We start from the raw sequence: 24213 nt of genomic DNA on the forward strand, positions 1-24213 counted from the left end.
ATTAAAAACTAAGTCATTCCTACTCATTCAAATAGTCCAGCAAAACACTGAGACACCTGTAATAATAAGACGTTTAGTTTTAAATCAATACCGGTGATCCACATAAATCTTATAAAAAACAAACAAACAAACTGGTTTCTTGTTTCTCTTAAAATTTCTTGCATTTTAAATGGGTCCCTAATCGGTAAAGGTCGTGGATTGCTACGTGTGTCGGCGTTTCTTTAGTAAGAGTATGCATCTAATAGTTACGGTAACGACGCAGACAGAAGAACATTGGCAAATCACAAGCCGCGAGGAGTAGGAGCTAGTAAGGCTTGCCGTACAGAAACGTCGGCGCTGGCTGGTCCTGGAGGCTGGAGCACAGCACACAGCAGGTGTACTCCTTCCTATATGCAGAGAGCTGCAGAGGTGCTGGCTGGAGCACGGAGTACATACAGATAGATACACGTCTTTGACTGCGACAAAATCCCACACATTCAATGCTGGGATCCGGGACCAGCGGACCAGACTTGTCCAATAAAAGACAACGACGAATGAATCGGAGTTGGGTGGCGAGTCGCTATCCTCTGTGGTGGTCTCTGCATTTTTGGGTTCAGCCATGCCTACTGTGAAGTGAAGCTATATGCTTAGGCCCCGTTTGGTTACCCTCTCCTAAAGTTTAGTGACTAAATTTTAGTTACTTTTAGTCACTAAACTAGCAAACAGGATGACTAAATGTCTTCTCCTAAACTTTAGTCCTTTAGTCACTAAGGGGTAGCTAAAAGTGACTAAACTTGGACTTTTACTGTTTGCCCCTCCTGTATTTCCCTTGGCTGGCGCCTGCTCCCCCTGGCTACTCCCCTCGCCTCGCAGGATCCGCCGATCCCCTCCAGTGGATCCGCCATCCCCTCCACTCGCGAGCCACTCGCCAGCGCCTCACTCGCCGTCCCCTACACTCGTCGTCCCCTCCAGTGGATCCGCCATCCCCTCCACTTGCGAGCCACTCGCCAGCGCCTCACTCGCCGTCCCCTCCACTCGCTGTCCCCTCCAGTGGATCCGCCATCCCCTGCACTCGCGAGCCACTCGCCAGCGCCTCACTCGCCAGCGCCTCCACTCGCCATCCCCTTGCCAGCTGCCGAGGTTGAAGGTCCACCCGAGATTCTCCACTCGTCGTCAACCAGGAGACACAGCAGGTTCATCTTCCCCCGCTGCCGAGGTCGATCCACTGTCGCCCCATATTCTATCATCGATTGAAGGTTCGCCCGAGATCCTCGCTATTGCTTCCTCCCCGTAGTAGTCTCCTACTCTTCAGCGACCACAACCATGGCAAACCAAGGGCAAGGGTATCGAGATTATTTCTCTCAAGCTGCATCTTCTTTGGCTGATCGCTCCTTCTCGCCTCCCCCCACAGCCCCCAACACCGATGAGCTAGGCCTCTTTTCCCAGTCGGTGGTGGGCCCCAGACCCTTGGCTCCTTTGGTGACCATGGAAAACCTAGACCTCAACTCTCATATTGACAGCTTCTCGTTCCTTGACACCTACTCGGGGTACATGCAGCCAGAAGGAGGTATCAGCGAGCAAGGGGTTCCTCCTGTGGCCCTGGTGGTACATCTCGCCACAGCGCATTCCATCCTCCTCGCCCTAACGAAAGTAGAAGCAAAAATAGCCATGGTCCTAACTCATTGAACAATGGAGCGGGATACAGCCGACAGTCATTTCAATCCGGTCCCCAGGTTCCTGCTCCAATGATTGGAGGCAGACGACACTCACTGGGATCTGGTCCCCAGGTTCCTGCTCCGGGGATGGGAGGTAGCCGACAACCACTAGGATCTGGTCCCCAGGTTCCTGCTCTAGGAATTGGAGGCAGCCGACACTCACTGAGGTCCGGTCCCCAGGTTCCTGCTCCAAGGATGGAAGTAGGAGGTCGTGGGAGATCGAGGAACATCTCATTTCCTACAGAAGACATCGACACCCATGATGGAACAGAGGAAGATGATAACGCCTCCCAGTTGGTAATATCCAATTTCATGATCCAGTACAATATTTTGCAACTATTTCATAATATTTTTCTTGTCCAATGAGAACATATTGTGATTGACAGTGAGATTATATTGTGATTTTGAATTGGAGTTTCAGTCATGCTCTCGTGTTCTTTTAGGATTGTTTATGTAGCTATTGTTCATAATTCAGTTTAGATTTCTTTTATGTTCGAAAACAATACCATATGTTTAGATTTGTGTGAACCTTCTTATCTGTGGCTGTTATACTCAAGCGTTTATGTGTGAACCTTGTTGTTTGTCTGCAACGTTTATGTGTGAACCTTGCTGTTTGTCTGCAACGTTTATGTGTCAACCTTGCTGTTTGTGGTTGTGCTGTAGTGTTTATATTTGTGCTGCAAGAAGAACAAGTTTGTGCTACTTATATTTTATTGTGTGTCATATTTTAATGTGTGTCATATCTGTGTACACAGGAAGATGGTGCTGAGGAGGAGATGCATTATCTGTGGACCTGTCAACAAATGAATAGCAACTACGCTATTGTTGGTGGCATACTTGGTATGTACCACTTTGACACATACATGAACAAATCAGAATATAGAGTACCAACAGAATCTGGTTATGAATGGGTAATGAAAACACTAGAAAATAGGACATCTTGCTTCAACATGTTTAGGATGAATAGGGATGTGTTCTATAAGCTACATAATGTGCTTGTAGAGTCATATGGCTTGAAGTCCACTAAGAAGATGTCATATGTAGAGGCTTTAGGTCAATTTTTATGGATCTGTGGTGCTCCTCAAAGCATGAGACAAGCTGAAAATCGATTTACTAGGTCCACCAACACATGTAGTAGGAAGTTTGGTAAAGTATTGTGTAGTGTTAGTAAGCTTGCAGCTGATATTATTAGGCCACTAGACCCTCAATTTAGGACAATGCATCATAGGCTACAATCTCCTCGGTTTTCTCCGTATTTCGATAATTGCATTGGAGCAATAGATGGGACACATGTACCTGTCATAGTGCCAACAACAGTTGTAGTACAACATTCGGGAAGACATGGATACACGAGTCAGAATGTGTTGGTCGTATGTGACTTTAATATGAGATTTACTTTTGTCGTGGCGGGATGGCCTGGCTCAGTTCATGATATGAGGGTGTTTAAGGATGCACTTGACAAGTATGGCGACAAGTTTCCACATCCACCTCAAGGTACCATAATGTTATTTTCTCTTATTTCATATAGCTTTAAATGTTTTCGGTTAACTGACAAATTTATTTTAATGTGAAGGCAAGTTCTATCTTATGGACTCAGGATATCCAAACCAATCGGGTTACCTTGCACCTTATAAACGAACAAAATATCATCTTCCAGAGTATAGACAAGGACCAATGCCGAGAGGTAAGAAAGAACTCTTCAATTATGCCCACTCTTCACTTAGAAATGTCATCGAGAGATCTTTTGGAGTTCTCAAAATGAAGTGGAGGATTTTCCTTATCTTTAAAGCCGGACGGAAACGGCGTCTATAACGTTGTCCACGTCGGCTCAAATATTTCTAGACGTCGGATTTCCAATCAACGGCTACATCATGACGACACGGTCTTGCCTTGGACGCATCGAGAACCTCCTTGTTCTGTACGCTCCTCGATCCTTCTGGTCGGTACTACATCTCGTCGCCTCCTTTCGCCCCAGCGCTGCAGGTCATCTTGGTCCTCGCTACCCGCCGCCGCCAGGGGGTACTGAAAGTCGCCTAGAGGGGGGGTGGATAGGCGAAACCTGAAAATTAAATCTTTATCCCCCAACTAGATCCCTTGATTAGTGGTTAGAACAAGATATACAATTATCGGAGCATAAAAACTAAGTCCTTGCTTGTAAAGAGTATTGCAAATAATGCGGAATTGATAGATCAATACTACTAATAAGTCTATGAGAATAAATCACAAGGACTTAGATAAGAAGAGTAATGCTACGAGTTCTTTCTTGCAATGTGTTGCCTCACTAAATGAGAATCTAACTTAAGGCAACACCAAATAAGTTTAGCAAAGAATAGTGCAAGTAAAAACTTAGAAAGGGAGAGAACAAACAAATCACAAGAATATGCACACAAGACACGGGTGATTTGTTTTACCGAGGTTCGACCCTCGAAGGCCTAGTCCCCGTTGAGGAGTCCACTTAAGGACGGGTCTTTTTCAACCCTTTCCCTCTCTCCACCGATCACACAAGGATCGGCGAGCTCTTCTTCTTCTCAAGGATCACTCTCGATCCCACAAGGACCACCACACTCTTTGGTGTCTCTTGCTAGCTTTTACAAGCCTCCAAAACTTTGGAGGAAGTTCGATGGGAGTCAATACTCCACGCGCAAATGAACACAAGGATGAAGCACACACTATCTCTCAATGTATCTCACAAGGCACTAGGGCTAAACTCAATTGAGTAGCTCTCAATTGCTCGCTCTCTCTTTTGTGGCACTTGTGTTGGTTGTAGTGGGCTAGATCTTGTGTATAGGATGTATCAATGAATATAGGTGGTTGGGAGGGCTTGAGTATGTCAACTAGATGACTTGGAATGTTGCTTGTACTCCCACTTCTTGAAGTGGCCGGTTGGGGTGGTATTTATAGCCACCATCCAATTTTGTAGCCGTTGGAGAAGCTGCTGGCGATGGGCGCACCGGACAGTCCGGTGCAGCACCGGACAGTCCGGTGCCCCTCTGACTTCTGCTCTGACACTCTGAATTCAACTGTACACTTTGCAGAGTCGACCGTTGCGCGCAGATGACCGTTGCTCCGCTGGCACACCGGACAGTCCGGTGTACACCGGACTGTCCGGTGAATTTTAGCGGAGCGACCTCCCACTTTCCCGAAGCTGGCCAGTTCAGAGCCGCTTCACTCTGGAGCACCGGACACTGTCCGGTGAATTATAGTGGGCTGCGCCTGAGAAACCCGAAGGTGAAGAGTTTGAAGGCAATCCTCCCTGGTGCACCGGACACGGTCCGGTGGTGAACCGGACACTGTCCGGTGGCACACCGGACAGTCCGGTGCGCCATACCAGGGAGCACTTCAGTTTCTCTTTGCTCCTTTCTTTTGAACCTTGTCTTGTTTTTTTTGTTGGTTTTGAGTTGAATCTTTGGCACCTGTAGAACATGTAATCTAGAGCAAACTAATTAGTCCAATTGTTTGTGTTGGGCATTCAACCACCAAAATCATTTAGGAAAAGGTTTAAAGCCTATTTCCCTTTCAATCTCCCCCTTTTTGGTGATTGATGCCAACACAAACCAAAGCAAATATATAAGAGAATAATTGAACTAGTTTGCATAGGATAGGTGCAAAGATTGCTTGGAATTAAACCAATATTCATTTCATAAAATATGTATGGATGCTTTTCTTTGTTTTTAACATTTTGGACCATGCTTGCACCTCAAGTTTTGTTTTTTTTTGCAAATGTTTTGGAAATTCTTTTTCAAAGTCTTTTGTAAATAGTCAAAGGTAAATGAATCATAAGATTTGGAAATTTCTCCCCCTGTTTCAAATGCTTTTCCTTTGACTAAACAAAACTCCCCCTAGATTAAATCCTCCTCTTAGAGTTCAAGAGGGTTTTAAGATATTGATTTTTGAAATACTACTTTCTCCCCCTTTTGAACACAATAAGATACCAATTTGAAATTTTCAATTGAACTCATTTTAAAATTAGGGTGGTGGTGCGGTCCTTTTGCTTTGGGCTAATACTCTCTCCCCCTTTGGCATGAATCGCCAAAAACGGAGTCATCAGAGCCCATTCTATAAGTTGACTCCCCCTTTGGTAAATAATATATGAGTGAAAGATTATACCAATGGAGAGATAGTATGGAGTGATGGCGAAGGGTAGATAATACCAATAGAGTTGAGTGGAAGCCTTGTCTTCGCCGAAGACTCCATTTCCCTTTCAATCTACGACTTAGCATAGTAATATACTTGGAAACATATTAGTCGTAGTCATGGTACGAGAATAATAGGATATATGCATTTGTACCAAAATGAAAGAGATATGATCAAGAGATATGTCAATTAAGCATGATCATAGTTCTATATAATATAGATTTCTCCCCCTAAATATGTGCCTTGAGAGGAATACATATTTTGGCCTTAAATGCCAAGTGCACATAATTAGGTTAATGAGAACAAGTCTATATCATAGAGAAAGTGAAGTGCATTATGTCATAGTATATGTGTGATGCTCAAGATAGTTTATGCACTTATGAAAGCATGTTGCAAACATTTTAAGCATTTTCCTTTAAAGATTTCAAAGAGACTTAAGGACCATCCACCTTTGGAACAAAGGTAGCTTATCCTCGTTACAAGGTTAAGCTTTAAGCTCTTTGACAATAGAACCACTTCATCTAGTTTTAGCAAAGATGCAATAATGCATGAGTGAAATTTTAAGAGGTTAAACTAGGTATGAAGCAGGGATAAATGCAAAGGACATGCTTTCTCTTCCTTTTATACAAGATATGCAAAGAGTGTATATAAGAGGAAGATTTTAGGTACATATGTAAATGATAGGAATAAGTTTTACCCGTTTTGTACCTTTACTTGTAGACGCTCTCTTCATTGTGCTTTTGTCCTTAGTCTTGTTTGCTTAAGACCTATGCTCAATGTCAATGTGTGAAAATATTTTGCACAAGAGAGAGTTCTTACAACTAGTGATCCTTTTCTAAGTCATGGTTAACATATATTAAGTGGATCACAAATTGTATAAATGAATCATGAATTCTCCTTTTAACTTAGTGCATATCAAGAGAGGTATCGATTGGAAAGAATATGAGGCACTAAGTGTCATTTGATGTTATTCTATGATCAAACAAACAATGGATGCGATCAAGAGAGTAACATATTGGAATAGGAATTAAGCTTAAAATAGGAGAATCCAATAAGCATGCTACTTTAGTAATGAGAGCAACAATCCTTGATAAAAGCAACATTATTTTAACAAGATGGATTGATGTGCAGTAGCATACTTCATGAGAAACACTATTCTCATGCAAGAGACTATATGAAATTACTAAGATAAAGCAATAGTCTCAACATAATCAAAATATAAGAATGAACTCCCCCTAAAGATATGCATCAAGAAATTGAAAGAATTGATTTTGATGCATTCACCTTTAAAGACACAAAGGGAGACCCATTACTCACCTTGATCGAGGCTTATAAAAAATTTGCAATAATCAACTTAAGCCTGGTAATTCCATAATGAAAAGGATTTGGAATGCTTACAACCACACCATCGATTGTTGTGAAGACCTTATTGTCCAAGTAAGTGTTATTGTCCTTGATGTTCTTCCTTTTTCATTTGAGTGTCCTCCCTTTGTAGTTGTCTCTTTTTCCTTCCAAGCTCATTGAAAAATACTCAAGAGAGATGTTAATAGCGCAAGGGAGTATATGGTGAAAGATGATTACTTTAGATAATTAACATACATGATTCATCATCCACAAGTCACACAGACATGAAGTAAAATCCTTAACATTTGTGCTTATTACTAAAAAGGAATATGCACTATTTAACTATTTGATCAAACATAGGATTTTGCTTCTTCATATTGAATTTTATTAATTATTACTTAAAAGCAAGTCAATATGAGAACATTTATAGCAAAGGTATGAAATAGATTCTAATGGATAAGTGCATTTATGAGAATGTGATTGAATGCACATCAAGACAATTTTAGTCCTCCAAAGAATCTATTCTTCAAGAATGATAATTTAGAGAGAATAACCATTGAAGGGAACTATATTAAAGAGATGAGTTCCCATACCTTTGCTTTTACCTTTCTTCCTTTTTGGTGAAGAGTACCCTTTGAGGCTTGTGGCTTTAACCTTGCACTTACTCTCTTGTAGATTTTCATAAGTAGACTCAAGAGAAATGTTAAAAGCAGCACAAGCACTAGTTTCCCTTTTTGTAATCATTTTGATAAGGAATGAAAAGTGGATTACTAAAGCATGGAAACTTTATAATATGAACTAGATTATTTCAATAAGTATGCTAAGTTTTAACTCATAAAACAAGCATGGTTAAATTCTTGATACTATGGGAATAAATCTAATCCATAACATGGAGAGCGATAAATGAAGAAGAATCATATCCAATTTAAGCAATAAAACATACAACATAAATTATTGGATTGATTTTTCTTGACATGATAAATTACGCATCCCCAAAGAGAAATTTATTCCTATAAGTGAGGCTACTTAAATTACTTAGATAAAAACATTAGTCTCACTTTTCTAGCTATAGAGAGAATTTTCCTTTTGTAAGTGTCCTAAGTATTTGAATTCCTTACATGACACTTTATTCTTTTAAGAATATGAAATATCTCTCTATATCTAGAACAAGGCAATAATAGAATAATTAGTGTAAAATATGCCATGGGAACTTGCAACAATTTAAAGCATGTAGATTGCCATAATAATGGAATGAAGAATATGCAATCTACCATATGAGAGGAATTTCTTCAAAGAATGGTGACATAAAAAAATATCTTAAGTGCTTCCTTTTTCTATGTGACTACACAAGATTCATAAGAAATGATAATTTAAGATACTTGTACTTGAAAGCATAAGTGTTACCATCATTTGACATTCCTTCATGTTGTAGGCCTTGATTTTCCGCACATGATGATTCTTTATTTCCTACAACATTAATATCTTCCCGAGATGATATGAGTTTTGAATATAATAAATTGAAATAACTTTGGGTCAATCTTGAATATATAGATCATTTGAAGATTGATAGCTTGAGTTGATAAGAATTGAATTAACTCCCTCAAGCACCCCAAAGCTTCATATCATCTCCTCCTCCTACAAAGCTTGTCAAGCACATTTTGGTACCCATCGCTTGATGGGTCCGTTACGGTTAGTAAACAAAGATCTAGGAACCCAAAAGTCCTTTGTGTTAGCGCTTGGTAAACTTGTTACCTTTCTAGCACAAGTTGCAATTTTGGGTTGCCTAGTTGCATGCGAAATGATTGACAAGCTAGAGGTGGGGTTGTTACCAATGGGACAATCCTTGCATTGATGTCCCTTTTTCCGGCATGTGTAGCATAGGCGTTTTTGAAGTCTTGAAGATATCTTCTTTCCTTGTTTGTTGCTTGCTACATGGTTAGTAAAAACTTTCTTTTCTAACCCTATGCCTCTTTGTTTCAAATGGGGACAAGATTTGATTAAGTGTCCCTTCTTTGAGCATTTAAAACAAAGTCTATCATCCTTGTTAATAATCAAGCCATTTTTAATGTAAGGACATGACCTAATCAAGTGTCCCTCTTCAAAGCATTCACTACATTTCTTATTTTTCTTAGTGTGAAGTGTGGCTTGATTATTACCTTGGGTGTTACTTTGTATGGAGGCATGGTTGAGGCTTTTGGAAGAGGCGTTGAATTTCACCTTTTGTTTCTTCCTCTTGGCAATCCTCAAGTCCTTGACATTTTCTTCAAGGGATGTAGTGCATGCCACGGTTGTTCCCGTCTCAAGCTTCTTCACCATGTGATCACAGTTATCTTGAGAAGGTTGAGCGATGCATTTTCCTTTAAGTTGTGTCAAGCTCATCTTTAGCCTCTCATTTTCTTCTTTGAGCTTTTGATATGTATCATCATTTGTTCCTGCAAATTCTAGCTCAAAAGAAGATTTGCTTGTCGACGAACAACAAGCATTAGCACATGGTAATATAGTATCAATATGAACACATGTGCAAGAGTGAGGTTGTTGGAGTTTTAAGTTTTCTATCACAACCTCATGAGCAATGTTTAACATGATATGATCATCCATAAGGTTTTCATGAGAGCATAGGAGCATATCATATTTTTCTTGAAAAGCTAGATTTTCAACTTTTAGCTTTTCTACTTGGTCCTTAAGCAAGGTATTCCTATTTACTAATTGAGCGATACAATGTAAAGCGTTATCTTGCTCAATTGAAATAGTTTCATACCTTTGGACCAAATCAACATGAGAGCACTTTAACTCCTCATGTTCTTTAGTCAACTCGTCAAAGCATTGCATCTTCATGGAGAGAATACTTTCTAGCCTTTGACGAGCTTCGCCTTGCTCTCTCGCTCTTTCTAGAAGTTTGAGCATGACCGCCTGATCTTCTTGGCTTAGGCGAGCGTAGAGTTGCATAAAGCTTCTTTCTTCCTCCTCATCCTCATTTATGCTTCCGCTATCATTTGCATTAGCCACACAACACATGTGGGAATAGAAATGGGAAGACAAACCTTTTGGAGAGGAGGATTCATCGTTTGGTCTCCATCGTTCATTTTCTTCTTCTTCCTTGCAAGGGTTAGTATCACAAGAACTAAAGGAAGTAGAAGCATCAAATGAACTATCATGTTTGGATTCATCAAATTTGCTTCTAATTCTAGTCCAAATATCATGCGCATCATGAATGGATTCGTCATAGTTTGATATGAAGGCATGATAATCTTCTTTGCTAAGAGAATTGCTTAAGATGTCAAATGCTAGATAGTTTAAGCGAAAACATCTTTGATCCTCCTCGGAAATAATTTCTTTATTATAACTAGAAGTGAAGATACTCTTGTCTATAATTTGTTCTAATCGTGGATCTACTGTTCTAAAAGCATTTAACACACTAGTAGACCATGAATCATAGTTAGAACAATCATCAAATAAAATCTCAAGAGTTACCTCCTTCCGAGTTGAGTTCTCCTGAGTCTTCTTGTTCTTTTGGGATCGTCTACGAGCCATCACTTCGAGTTGTTAGACTCAAGATGAAGTGCCTGGCTCTGATACCAATTGAAAGTCGCCTAGAGGGGGGGTGGATAGGCGAAACCTGAAAATTAAATCTTTATCCCCCAACTAGATCCCTTGATTAGTGGTTAGAACAAGATATACAATTATCGGAGCATAAAAACTAAGTCCTTGCTTGTAAAGAGTATTGCAAATAATGCGGAATTGATAGATCAATACTACTAATAAGTCTATGAGAATAAATCACAAGGACTTAGATAAGAAGAGTAATGCTACGAGTTCTTTCTTGCAATGTGTTGCCTCACTAAATGAGAATCTAACTTAAGGCAACACCAAATAAGTTTAGCAAAGAATAGTGCTGAGAGCACCTAGAGGGGGGGTGAATAGGTGATCCTGTAAAACTTCAAAACTTAAGCCACAAAAACTTGTTAAGTGTTAGCACAATTATGGCCAAGTGGCTAGAGAGGAGTCAAAACACAATAACCACAAGAAATCAATCACAGAGATGACACGGTGGTTATCCCGTGGTTCGGCCAAGTACAAAACTTGCCTACTCCACGTTGTGGCGTCCCAACGGACGAGAGTTGCACTCAACTCCTCTCAAGTGATCCAATGATCAACTTGAATACCACGGTGTTCTTGCTTTTCTTTTCTCAATCCCGTTTGCGAGGAATCTCCACAACTTGGAGCCTCTCGCCCTTACAAAAGATGTTCACAGAGAATCACGGAGCAAGGGAGGGAATGAGCAACGCACACAAGATTTCAAACGATCAGAGCAACACGCACACAAGCAGCAATACGAGCTCGCAACACAACTCAAAAAGTACACAACTCCACAAGAGCTCTATATGCTATCACAATGAATCGAATGCGCTAGATCAATGTCTTGGTGCTTAGAAAGGTTGTAGGAATGCTTGGTATTCTCCTCCATGCGCCTAGGGGTCCCTTTTATAGTCCCAAGGCAGCTAGGAGCCGTTGAGAATACATCTGGAAGGCTATCCTTGCCTTCTGTCGTCGGGCGCACCGGACAGTCCGGTGCACACCGGACACTGTCCGGTGCCCGATTTGTTTCCATAAAAAGCTCATCCGACCGTTGCTTTCTGATGCAGATCTGCGCACAGTTGGCGCACCGGACATGTCCGGTGCACACCGGACAGTCCGGTGTACCTTTCCGACCGTTGGCTCGGCCACGTGTCGCGCGCCGATCGCGCGGCCGACCGTTGGCTCACCGGACAGTCCGGTGCACACCGGACAGTCCGGTGAATTTTAGCCGAAGTCGCCGGAGAAAAACCCGAGAGCGGCTGGTTTGCTCCACGCTGGTCTGGCGCACCGGACACTGTCCGGTGCACACCGGACAGTCCGGTGCCCCAGCCCGAAACAGCCTTTGGCTGCACACAGCCACTCTCCACTTCCTTTCTTTTCTTCTTCTTTCTGTTTCTTACACTTAGATAAATATATTAGTACACAACACCAATGTACTAAGACTTAGAAACATACCTTTGTTGAAGATTTGCACTGTGTTCATCCATGGGCATTGATTCACATTTAAGCCCTTGTGTTGACACTCAATCACCAAAATACTTAGAAATGGCCCAAGGGCACATTTCCCTTTCAATCTCCCCCTTTTTGGTGATTTATGCCAACACAACATAAAGCAACTAGAACAAGTGCAAAATCACTTCAAATAGAACTCAAATCTATTTTGATTCATTTTTGGCATATATGGATCATCCTTTGCCACCACTTGGTTTGTTTTTGCAAATTAAACTCAAATCTCTATCTCTAAGTCAAACACACATGTTGAAGCATAAAGAGAGTCATTCCAAAAGAGATTGATCAAATATTTCAAAAACTCCCCCTATTTCCCATAATCAACACTTCTCCCCACAAGAAACCAACTTTTGACAATAGAGACAATAAGAGACAATAAAAGCTTTTGACAAAACAAAAACTCTATTCTACTATTTTCAAAATCTCTCAAGTGGTAGCTGATCCATTTATCGCTTTGGCCTTTATTTTCTCCCCCTTTGGCATCAAGCACCAAAACGGGATCAATCTTGGCCCCTTTAACCCCATTGCCTCACCAAAATCTTCAGTAAGAATACAAAGGCAATAAGAGTCTAAAGATGAACTTGGAATAAGTTACCCTCTCATCGGAGTGCAGTGGAAGTCTTTCATGGTCCAAGTCCACCTTATCCCTTTCAATCTTCCTTCGAGACTAAATCATCAAACTCAAGCACATGGTTAGTCTCAAAGGGTCAAGTTGTAACACATCTCCCCCTAAACATGTGCATCACTTTGCACTGGACTTGTGAGGTCCAGGGGAGTGTTTTTACAACTTGAGCACCATAATAAAGCAACAAAATGCAAAAAGGAACATGATCAAAAGCATAAGTACATGTATGCTACAATTCAATCCAGGTTCCGCGAATCTATGACATTTAGCTCACTACGCAACCTGCAAAAGGTCTTCTCATCTAGAGGCTTAGTGAAGATATCGGCTAGCTGGTTCTCGGTGCTAACATGAAACACTTCGATATCTCCCTTTTGCTGGTGGTCTCTCAAAAAGTGATGCCGGATGTCTATGTGCTTTGTGCGGCTGTGCTCAACAAGATTCTCCGCCATGCGGATAGCACTCTCATTGTCACATAGGAGTGGGACTTTGCTCAGATTGTAGCCAAAGTCCCGGAGGGTTTGCCTCATCCAAAGTAGTTGCGCGCAACACTGACCTGCGGCAACGTACTCGGCCTCAGCGGTGGATAGGGCAACGGAGGTTTGTTTCTTAGAGTTCCATGACACCAGGGACCTTCCTAAGAATTGGCACGTCCCCGATGTACTCTTCCTATCGACCTTACATCCGGCATAGTCGGAGTCTGAGTATCCAACTAAGTCAAAGGTAGACCCCTTTGGATACCAGAGCCCGAAGCAAGGCGTAGCAACCAAATATCTAAGAATTCGCTTCACCGCCACTAAGTGACACTCCTTAGGATCGGATTGAAATCTAGCACACATGCATACGCTAAGCATAATGTCCGGTCTACTAGCACATAAATAAAGTAAAGACCCTATCATTGACCGGTATGCTTTTTGATCAACGGACTTACCTCCTTGGTTGAGGTCTGTGTGTCCGTCGGTTCCCATCGGCGTCTTTGCGGGCTTGGCGTCCTTCATCCCAAACCGCTTTAGCAGATCTTGCGTGTACTTCGTTTGGGAGATGAAGGTGCCGTCCTTGAGTTGCTTCACTTGGAACCCAAGGAAGTAGTTCAACTCGCCCATCATCGACATCTCGAATTTCTGCGTCATCACCCTGCTAAACTCTTCACAAGACTTTTGGTTAGTAGAACCAAATATTATGTCATCGACATAAATTTGGCACACAAACAAATCACCATCACATGTCTTAGTGAAAAGAGTTGGATCGGCTTTCCCAACCTTGAAAGCATTAGCAATTAAAAAGTCTCTAAGGCATTCATACCATGCTCTTGGGGCTTGCTTAAGTCCATAGAGCGCCTTAGAGAGCTTACACACGTGGTCGGGATACCGTTCATCCTCGAAGCCAGGGGGTTGCTCCACGTACACCTCCTCCTTGATTGGCCCGTTGAGGAAAGCGCTCTTCACATCCATTTGGTACAACCTGAAAGAATGGTGAGCGGCATATGCTAGCAAGATACGAATGGACTCTAGCCTAGCCACAGGAGCGAAAGTCTCCTCAAAGTCCAAACCTGCGACTTGGGCATAACCTTTTGCCACAAGTCGAGCCTTGTTCCTCGTCACCACCCCGTGCTCGTCCTGTTTGTTGCGGAACACCCACTTGGTTCCCACAACATTTTGCTTCGGACGAGGCACCAGTGTCCAAACTTCATTGCGTTTGAAGTTGTTGAGCTCCTCCTGCATGGCCAATACCCAATCCGGATCTAGCAACGCCTCCTCTACCCTGAAAGGCTCAATAGAAGAGACAAAGGAGTAATGCTCACAAAAATTAACTAATCGAGATCGAGTAGTTACTCCCTTGCTAATATCACCCAGAATTTGGTCGATGGGATGATCCCTTTGAATCATCGCTCGAACTTGGGTTGGAGGTGCCGGTTGCGCTTCTTCCTCCATCACTTGATCACCTTGTGCTCCCCCTTGATCAATCGCCTCCACCTGAGGTACCTGTACGTCACCTTCGGTTGGGGAATGCACCAAAGTTGAGGAAGAAGGTTGATCTCGTTCATCTTGTTCCTGTGGCCGCACTTCTCCAATCGCCATGGTTCGTATAGCGGCCGTCGGAACATCTTCTTCATCTACATCATCACAATCAACAACTTGCTCTCTTGGAGAGCCATTAGTCTCATCAAATACAACGTCGCTAGAGACTTCAACCAAACCTGATGATTTGTTGAAGACTCTATACGCCTTTGTATTTGAGTCATAACCTAACAAAAACCCTTCTACTGCTTTGGGAGCAAACTTAGAATTTCTACCCTTCTTCACTAGAATGTAGCACTTGCTCCCAAATACACGAAAGTACGATACATTGGGTTTGTTACCGGTTAGAAGTTCATACGACGTCTTCTTGAGGAGGCGGTGAAGGTAGACCCTGTTGATGGCGTGGCAAGCCGTGTTCACGGCTTCCGACCAAAAACGCTCGGGGGTCTTGAACTCTCCAAGCATAGTCCTCGCCATGTCGATTAGCGTCCTGTTCTTCCTCTCTACCACACCATTTTGCTGTGGTGTGTAGGGAGCGGAGAACTCATGCTTGATCCCTTCCTCCTCAAGGAACTCCTCCACTTGAAGGTTCTTGAACTCGGACCCGTTGTCGCTCCTTATCTTCTTCACTTTGAGCTCAAACTCATTTTGAGCTCTCCTGAGGAAGCGCTTGAGGGTCCCTTGGGTTTCAGACTTATCCTGCAAAAAGAACACCCAAGTGAAGCGGGAAAAGTCATCAACAATAACTAGACCATACTTACTTCCTCCTATGCTCAGATAGGCGACGGGTCCAAAAAGGTCCATATGCAGCATCTCCAAGGGTCTTGATGTCGTCATCACATTTTTGGTGTGATGAGAGCCTCCCACCTGTTTCCCTGCTTGACAAGCTGCACAAGGTCTATCTTTTTCGAATTGAACATTAGTTAGACCTATCACGTGTTCTCCCTTTAGAAGCTTGTGAAGGTTCTTCATCCCCACATGTGCTAAGCGGCGATGCCACAGCCAGCCCATGCTAGTCTTAGCTATTAAGCATGCATCTAGACCGGCCTCTTCTTTTGCAAAATCAACTAAATAAAGTTTGCCGTCTAATACACCCTTAAAAGCTAGTGAACCATCACTTCTTCTAAAGACAGACACATCTACATTTGTAAATAGACAGTTATACCCCATATGACATAATTGACTAACAGATAGCAAATTATATCCAAGACTCTCTACTAAAAATACATTAGAGATAGAATGCTCATTAGAAATCGCAATTTTACCTAATCCTTTTACCTTGCCTTGATTCCCATCACCGAATATAATTGAATCTTGGGAATCCTTATTCTTGACGTAGGAAGTGAACATCTTCTTCTCCCCCGTCATATGGTTTGTGCATCCGCTATCAATAATCCAGCTTGAACCCCCGGATGCATAAACCTGCAAGGCAAATTTAGGCTTGGGACTTAGGTACCCAACTCTTGTTGGGTCCTACAAGGTTAGTCACAATTTCCTTAGGGACCCAAATGCAAGTTTTATCACCTTTGCATTTTGCCCCTAACTTCCTAGCAATTACTTTTCTATCCTTTCTACAAATTGCAAATGAAGCATTCAAAGCACAATAAATTGTAGAGGGTTCATTCACTACTTTCCTAGGAGCATGAATAACATTCTTTCTAGGCATAGCATTTTTCCTAGACATATTTCTATCATGCATAAAGGAAGAACTATGAGCATCAAAATCATCATAAGCATTGTAACCCCTATAAGCACTTCTATCATGATACAAAAAAGCATGGTTCTTTTTAGTGCTACTAGCCATAGGAGCCTTCCCTTTCTCCTTGGCGGAGATAGGAGCCTTATGGCTTGTCAAGTTCTTGACTTCTCTCTTGAAGCCAAGCCCATCCTTAATTGAGGGGTGTCTACCAACCGTGTAGGCATCCCTAGCAAATTTTAGTTTATCAAAATTACTCTTGCTAGTCTTAAGTTGAGCATTAAGACTAGCTAATTCATCATTCAATTTTGAAATAGAAACTAAGTGTTCGCTACAAGCATTAATATCAATATCCTTACACCTAGTGCAAATTTCAACATATTCAACACAAGAGTTGGATTTATTTGCTTCTACTAGTTTAGCATTTAAATCATCGTTTATGCTCTTTAAGTTAGAAATAGAATCATGGCATGTTGACACTTCACAAGCAAGCATTTCATTTCTCTTAATTTCTAATGCAAGGGATTTTTGAGCCTCTACAAACTTATCATGTTCTTCATATAACAAATCCTCTTGCTTTTCTAAAAGTATATTCTTTTCATTCAAGGCATCAATTAATTCATTAATTTTGTCTATCTTAGATCTATCTAAGCCCTTGAACAAACATGAATAATCTACTTCATCCTCATTACTAGATTCGTCCTCACTTGAAGAAGCATAAGTAGGGTTGCGAGTACATACCTTCTTCTCCCTTGCCATAAGGCATGTGTGACGCTCGTTGGGGAAGAGGGTTGATTTGTTGAAGGCGGTGGCGGCGAGTCCTTCATTGTCGGAGTCGGAAGAGGAGCAATCCGAGTCCCACTCCTTGCCTAGATGCGCCTCGCCCTTTGCCTTCTTGTAATGCTTCTTCTTTTCCCTCTTGTTTCCATTTTCCTGGTCACTGTCATTATCGGGGCAGTTAGCAATAAAATGACCAATCTTACTGCACTTGAAGCATGAGCGCTTCCCCTTCGTCTTGGTCTTGCTTGGCTGCCCCTTGTGACCCTTCAGCACCGTCTTGAAGCGTTTGATGATGAGAGTCATCTCTTCATCATTAAGTCCGACCGCCTCAATTTGTGCCACCTTGCTAGGTAGCGCCTCCTTACTTCTTGTTGCTTTGAGAGCAAAAGGTTGTGGTTCGTTGATCGGTCCATTCAAGGCGTCGTCCACGTACCTTGCCTCCTTGATCATCATTCGCCCGCTGACGAATTTTCCTAAGACTTCTTCGGGCGACATTTTGGTGTACCTGGGATTCTCACGAATATTATTCACCAAATGAGGATCAAGAACGGTAAAGGACCTTAGCATTAGTCGGACGACGTCGTGGTCCGTCCATCGCGTGCTTCCGTAGCTCCTTATTTTGTTGATAAGGGTCTTGAGCCGGTTGTATGTTTGAGTTGGCTCCTCGCCCCTTATCATCGCGAACCGTCCAAGCTCGCCTTCCACCAACTCCATTTTGGTGAGCAAGGTAGCGTCATTTCCCTCATGAGAGATCTTGAGGGTATCCCAGATTTGCTTGGCGTTATCCAAGCCACTCACTTTGTTATATTCATCCCTGCACAATGAAGCTAGAAGGACAGTAGTAGCTTGTGCATTCTTATGGATTTGCTCATTAATGAATATAGGACTATCCGAACTATTAAAGTGCATTCCACTATCTACAATCTCCCATATACTAGGATGGAGAGAAAATAGGTGACTACGCATTTTGTGGCTCCAAAATCCGTAGTCCTCCCCATCAAAGTGTGGGGGCTTGCCGAGTGGAATGGAAAGCAAATGTGAATTTGAACTTTGCGGAATACGAGAGTAGTCAAAGGAAAAGTTAGAATTAACCGGTTTCCTTTGCTCGTAGTCGTTGTGGTCGTCGTCCTTTTGGGAAGAGGAAGATTCGTCGCTGTCGTCGTAGTAGACGATCTCCTTGATGCGCCTTGTCTTCTTCTTCTTCCCTTCCCTCCGTCTATGGCCCGAGCCGGAGTCGGTAGGCTTGTCTTCTTTGGGCTCGTTGACGAAGGATTCCTTCTCCTTGTCGTTGATCACGATTCCCTTCCCCTTAGGATCCATCTCTTCGGGCGGTTAGTCCCTTTCTTGAAGAGAACGGCTCTGATACCAATTGAGAGCACCTAGAGGGGGGGGTGAATAGGTGATCCTGTAAAACTTCAAAACTTAAGCCACAAAAACTTGTTAAGTGTTAGCACAATTATGGCCAAGTGGCTAGAGAGGAGTCAAAACACAATAACCACAAGAAATCAATCACAGAGATGACACGGTGGTTATCCCGTGGTTCGGCCAAGTACAAAACTTGCCTACTCCACGTTGTGGCGTCCCAACGGACGAGAGTTGCACTCAACTCCTCTCAAGTGATCCAATGATCAACTTGAATACCACGGTGTTCTTGCTTTTCTTTTCTCAATCCCGTTTGCGAGGAATCTCCACAACTTGGAGCCTCTCGCCCTTACAAAAGATGTTCACAGAGAATCACGGAGCAAGGGAGGGAATGAGCAACGCACACAAGATTTCAAACGACCAGAGCAACACGCACACAAGCAGCAATACGAGCTCGCAACACAACTCAAAAAGTACACAACTCCACAAGAGCTCTATATGCTATCACAATGAATCGAATGCGCTAGATCAATGTCTTGGTGCTTAGAAAGGTTGTAGGAATGCTTGGTATTCTCCTCCATGCGCCTAGGGGTCCCTTTTATAGTCCCAAGGCAGCTAGGAGCCGTTGAGAATACATCTGGAAGGCTATCCTTGCCTTCTGTCGTCGGGCGCACCGGACAGTCCGGTGCACACCGGACACTGTCCGGTGCCCGATTTGTTTCCATAAAAAGCTCATCCGACCGTTGCTTTCTGATGCAGATCTGCGCACAGTTGGCGCACCGGACATGTCCGGTGCACACCGGACAGTCCGGTGTACCTTTCCGACCGTTGGCTCGGCCACGTGTCGCGCGCCGATCGCGCGGCCGACCGTTGGCCCGGCCGACCGTTGGCTCACCGGACAGTCCGGTGCACACCGGACAGTCCGGTGCACACCGGACAGTCCGGTGAATTTTAGCCGAAGTCGCCGGAGAAAAACCCGAGAGCGGCTGGTTTGCTCCACGCTGGTCTGGCGCACCGGACACTGTCCGGTGCACACCGGACAGTCCGGTGCCCCAGCCCGAAACAGCCTTTGGCTGCACACAGCCACTCTCCACTTCCTTTCTTTTCTTCTTCTTTCTGTTTCTTACACTTAGATAAATATATTAGTACACAACACCAATGTACTAAGACTTAGAAACATACCTTTGTTGAAGATTTGCACTGTGTTCATCCATGGGCATTGATTCACATTTAAGCCCTTGTGTTGACACTCAATCACCAAAATACTTAGAAATGGCCCAAGGGCACATTTCCCTTTCAAGTGCAAGTAAAAACTTAGAAAGGGAGAGAACAAACAAATCACAAGAATATGCACACAAGACACGGGTGATTTGTTTTACCGAGGTTCGGCCCTCGAAGGCCTAGTCCCCGTTGAGGAGTCCACTTAAGGACGGGTCTTTTTCAACCCTTTCCCTCTCTCCACCGATCACACAAGAATCGGCGAGCTCTTCTTCTTCTCAAGGATCACTCTCGATCCCACAAGGACCACCACACTCTTTGGTGTCTCTTGCTAGCTTTTACAAGCCTCCAAAACTTTGGAGGAAGTTCGATGGGAGTCAATACTCCACGCGCAAATGAACACAAGGATGAAGCACACACTATCTCTCAATGTATCTCACAAGGCACTAGGGCTAAACTCAATTGAGTAGCTCTCAATTGCTCGCTCTCTCTTTTGTGGCACTTGTGTTGGTTGTAGTGGGCTAGATCTTGTGTATAGGATGTATCAATGAATATAGGTGGTTGGGAGGGCTTGAGTATGTCAACTAGATGACTTGGAATGTTGCTTGGACTCCCACTTCTTGAAGTGGCCGGTTGGGGTGGTATTTATAGCCACCATCCAATTTTGTAGCCGTTGGAGAAGCTGCTGGCGATGGGCGCACCGGACAGTCCGGTGCAGCACCGGACAGTCCGGTGCCCCTCTGACTTCTGCTCTGACACTCTGAATTCAACTGTACACTTTGCAGAGTCGACCGTTGCGCGCAGATGACCGTTGCTCCGCTGGCACACCGGACAGTCCGGTGTACACCGGACCGTCCGATGAATTTTAGCGGAGCGACCTCCCACTTTCCCGAAGCTGGCCAGTTCAGAGCCGCTTCACTCTGGAGCACCGGACACTGTCCGGTGGTGCACCGGACAGTCCGGTGAATTATAGTGGGCTGCGCCTGAGAAACCCGAAGGTGAAGAGTTTGAAGGCAATCCTCCCTGGTGCACCGGACACGGTCCGGTGGTGAACCGGACACTGTCCGGTGGCACACCGGACAGTCCGGTGCGCCATACCAGGGAGCACTTCAGTTTCTCTTTGCTCCTTTCTTTTGAACCTTGTCTTGTTTTTTTTGTTGGTTTTGAGTTGAATCTTTGGCACCTGTAGAACATGTAATCTAGAGCAAACTAATTAGTCCAATTGTTTGTGTTGGGCATTCAACCACCAAAATCATTTAGGAAAAGGTTTAAAGCCTATTTCCCTTTCAGGTACCGCGCGCGCGTCGAGGCCGAGCTCTCCGGGATATGCACGGGGATCCTGCGCCTCCTCGATGGGCGCCTCGTGCCGGCGGCGGCGGCCGTGGACGCCAGGGTCTTCTACCTCAAGATGAAGGAGGACTACCACCGCTACCTCGCCGAGTTCAAGACTGGCGCCGAGCGCAAGGACGCCTACTCGCCTCGTCTTCTCCAATCTCCACACACACTCTCACTGCGCAAAACGAGCAGGCGGGCGGGCAACCAACCAACCAACCCCCACTCGCCTCCCTCTCCCTCGCCGTTGCCGCTGAGCACCGCGCCGCGGGTTCCCCGTCGCCATGGAGAGCGCCCACAAGATCGGAGGCGGGAGCGCGCCCGGTAAGTCCCCCGCCGCCGGCACTGTGAAAAGATGTGTTTCTTTTTTTCTCTGTCGTCCCCCTCGTGCCTGCTTGTGGACGTGACATGTGACGGCGCGGGGGTTTCTTGCGCAGGAGCGGGAGCCGGAGGGGAGGGCATCCTGTGCCACGCGTGCGGGTACCAGTACCCAAACGGGCACCCGAGCGCCAAGCAGCGGCGCGCGCACCGGAAGCACTGCGGCAAGCTGGCGTGCGGCGGCGGAGGGCTCCGGGGAGCGCGAAGCCAGCGAGCTGCTTCTAGGTACCGTGGGTTCCGTGCCTCCGTCAAGGAGCTGCCGCCCAAGAATCCCATCAAGCTCGGCCTCGCTCTCAACTTCTCCGTGTTCTACTACGAGATCCTCAGCTCGCCGGACCGCGCCTGCTCGCTGGCCAAGCAGGTTCCCCTTCTCCCCTTCTCCTGGTGATTTGAGGGATGACATGCTGTTTTATGATTAGGTTAATTGTGTCTGTGCCATTATAATTTTCTATGTTTTGATATATGCCACTAAACTTCTTAAGGTTGCAAAAGTGCCATTAAACTTTTAATTAAGTCTGAAATAGACCATTGTCTACGATTTAGTCTCAAACAGACCCACCCACCAGTATATTTTCATATTTCTCTTTCTACCCTTGCCCTTGCTTTTACGAACACGACACCGATTTTGCTATTTTTATTCAGAAACAGAAGATTTTTGCTATGGTCACAATTGGTTATTCTATTGTGGACAATTCATGATTTGTACATGTGTGTTGCAATTTTGGTTCCTAGTTCTGCTCAGATGGTAGCATGTTACTCTGTTGGACTGTTTCTTCACAAGATTTCACTAGGCGTTGCTCACCAGCAAGGCTCTGACGACTGGGTAACAACAAAACAACAATCATGTTGAAGAAGACGTGATGCATTCGTAACAGTAATTGTGTTCGTAACTGGTGAGACCCAAAGAGAAGTGATGCCTTCGTAACAGCAAAATAACAATTGTGTTCGGGCAATGATACAAAGGGAAATACGAAAAAATACATGTATAGTGGTGGGTCTGTTTGGAACTAAACCGCAGACAATGGTTTATTTTAGATTTGATTAAAAGTTTAATGGCATATTTGCAAGCTTAAAAAGTTTAGTGGCACATATCAAAACATAGAAAATTATAATGGCACATACCCAATTAACCCATGATTTTAGGGCTTTGGTTCCAGGCATTCGATGAAGCTATTTCAGAGCTGGATAGTCTTGGGGAAGAGTCGTACAAGGATAGCACCCTCATCATGCAGCTTCTTCGTGACAACCTCACCTTGTGGACTTCTGACATGCAGGTAAACACTTGGAATTCTGTTGTCATGTCAATACGTAAGTGATGCTAATCATGCTATGTATCAGGAGGATGGTGGCGATGAAATGCGGGACCAGTACAGGATCATTTACATGTATAGGAACATTCAATTTGTATGATAAACACAATTAGACTCATATACTCTGCCTTTAAAGTAGAGATGAAGTGACTCATACAGGCAAAGATTTTATTATCCAAAATCTAGATTCTAGAGATCTGGATTCTAGAATTCCCTAGGAATCACCCTCCGCGGCGAGTGCCAGCGTGTCATGCTCGCGGAGTAAACTGTGCAAAAAAAGGGTCCAAATTACTGCAAAATGGAAGGTATGCATCCTCATTGGAAAAAAATATTTACTGAACTTTTATAATTTACAATTCAGATTTAAAAATATATCCGACCATAAGTAATTATAGTCCCATTTATTCCCACATCTGCCTTCTTTCCACATGCACTTTGTAGCCTTTACGAGCAGTGTTTTGACCTTATTTAATCTACTTACATAATTATCTGATATGAACAGCACTTGTACTCCGTACTCTACCTTGCAAATACTCATTTATATTTATTTGTGACCTATAGTTCTTCTGTGCACATGTGTCATACAGATTTCTGACATTTAACAGCCAGCACGCCACGCTCGCTGAGTAAACTGTGCAAAAAACATGTTCAGATTACTGCAAATGGAAGGTATGCATCCTCATTGAAAAATATTTACTGAACATTTGTAATTTACAATTCAGGTTTAAAATTATATCTGACCATGAGTAATTATAGTCCCATTAGTTGATACCAAATAGTTCAGTTTCTAAGGATCTTCCAAAAATCATATTTGCCTTCTATTCCTAGAAGACTGTTGCCAAACAAACATAAGCAATTAATGCTACATGCATGTATCTAGATATGTTGCAACATACAACTCATCTATAAACTCTCAAAAAACGCAGGTTCAGGACTCAGACTGCATATGGCACTATCAAAACCTGTTTACACGATGTTATGATGTCAAGTTCTGTCAGGGACCATAATTAGGGGTACCCCCAAGACTCCTAATCTCAGCTGGTAACCCCCATCAGCACAAAGCTGCAAAGGCCTGATGGGCGCAATTCAGGTCAAGGCTCCGTCCACTCAAGGGACACGATCTCGCCTCACCCGAGCCTAGCCTCGGGCAAAGACAGCCGACCCAGGAGAATTCACGTCTTGCCCGAGGGTCCCCTCAAGCAACAGGCACACCTTCGACTCGCCCGAGGCCCAGCTCGGG

The 24213-nt window shown here is 43.8% G+C and overlaps 1 protein-coding gene across 1 annotated transcript; it reads left to right on the forward strand.

Moving 5' to 3' along the window:
* The first annotated feature begins 1464 nt into the window (after positions 1-1464).
* On the forward strand, positions 1465-23073 carry LOC103644495 (uncharacterized). Its single transcript, XM_020541103.1, has 7 exons — positions 1465-1584; positions 1767-1991; positions 2450-2538; positions 21244-21492; positions 21913-22024; positions 22821-22937; positions 23002-23073. The coding sequence occupies exons 1-7, from the start codon at positions 1465-1467 to the stop codon at positions 23071-23073; spliced, it is 984 nt and encodes a 327-aa protein (XP_020396692.1).
* The last annotated feature ends 1140 nt before the right edge of the window (positions 23074-24213 follow it).

The sequence above is a fragment of the Zea mays genome, chromosome 1, assembly GCF_902167145.1.
Source record: "Zea mays cultivar B73 chromosome 1, Zm-B73-REFERENCE-NAM-5.0, whole genome shotgun sequence".
NCBI lineage: Eukaryota > Viridiplantae > Streptophyta > Magnoliopsida > Poales > Poaceae > Zea > Zea mays.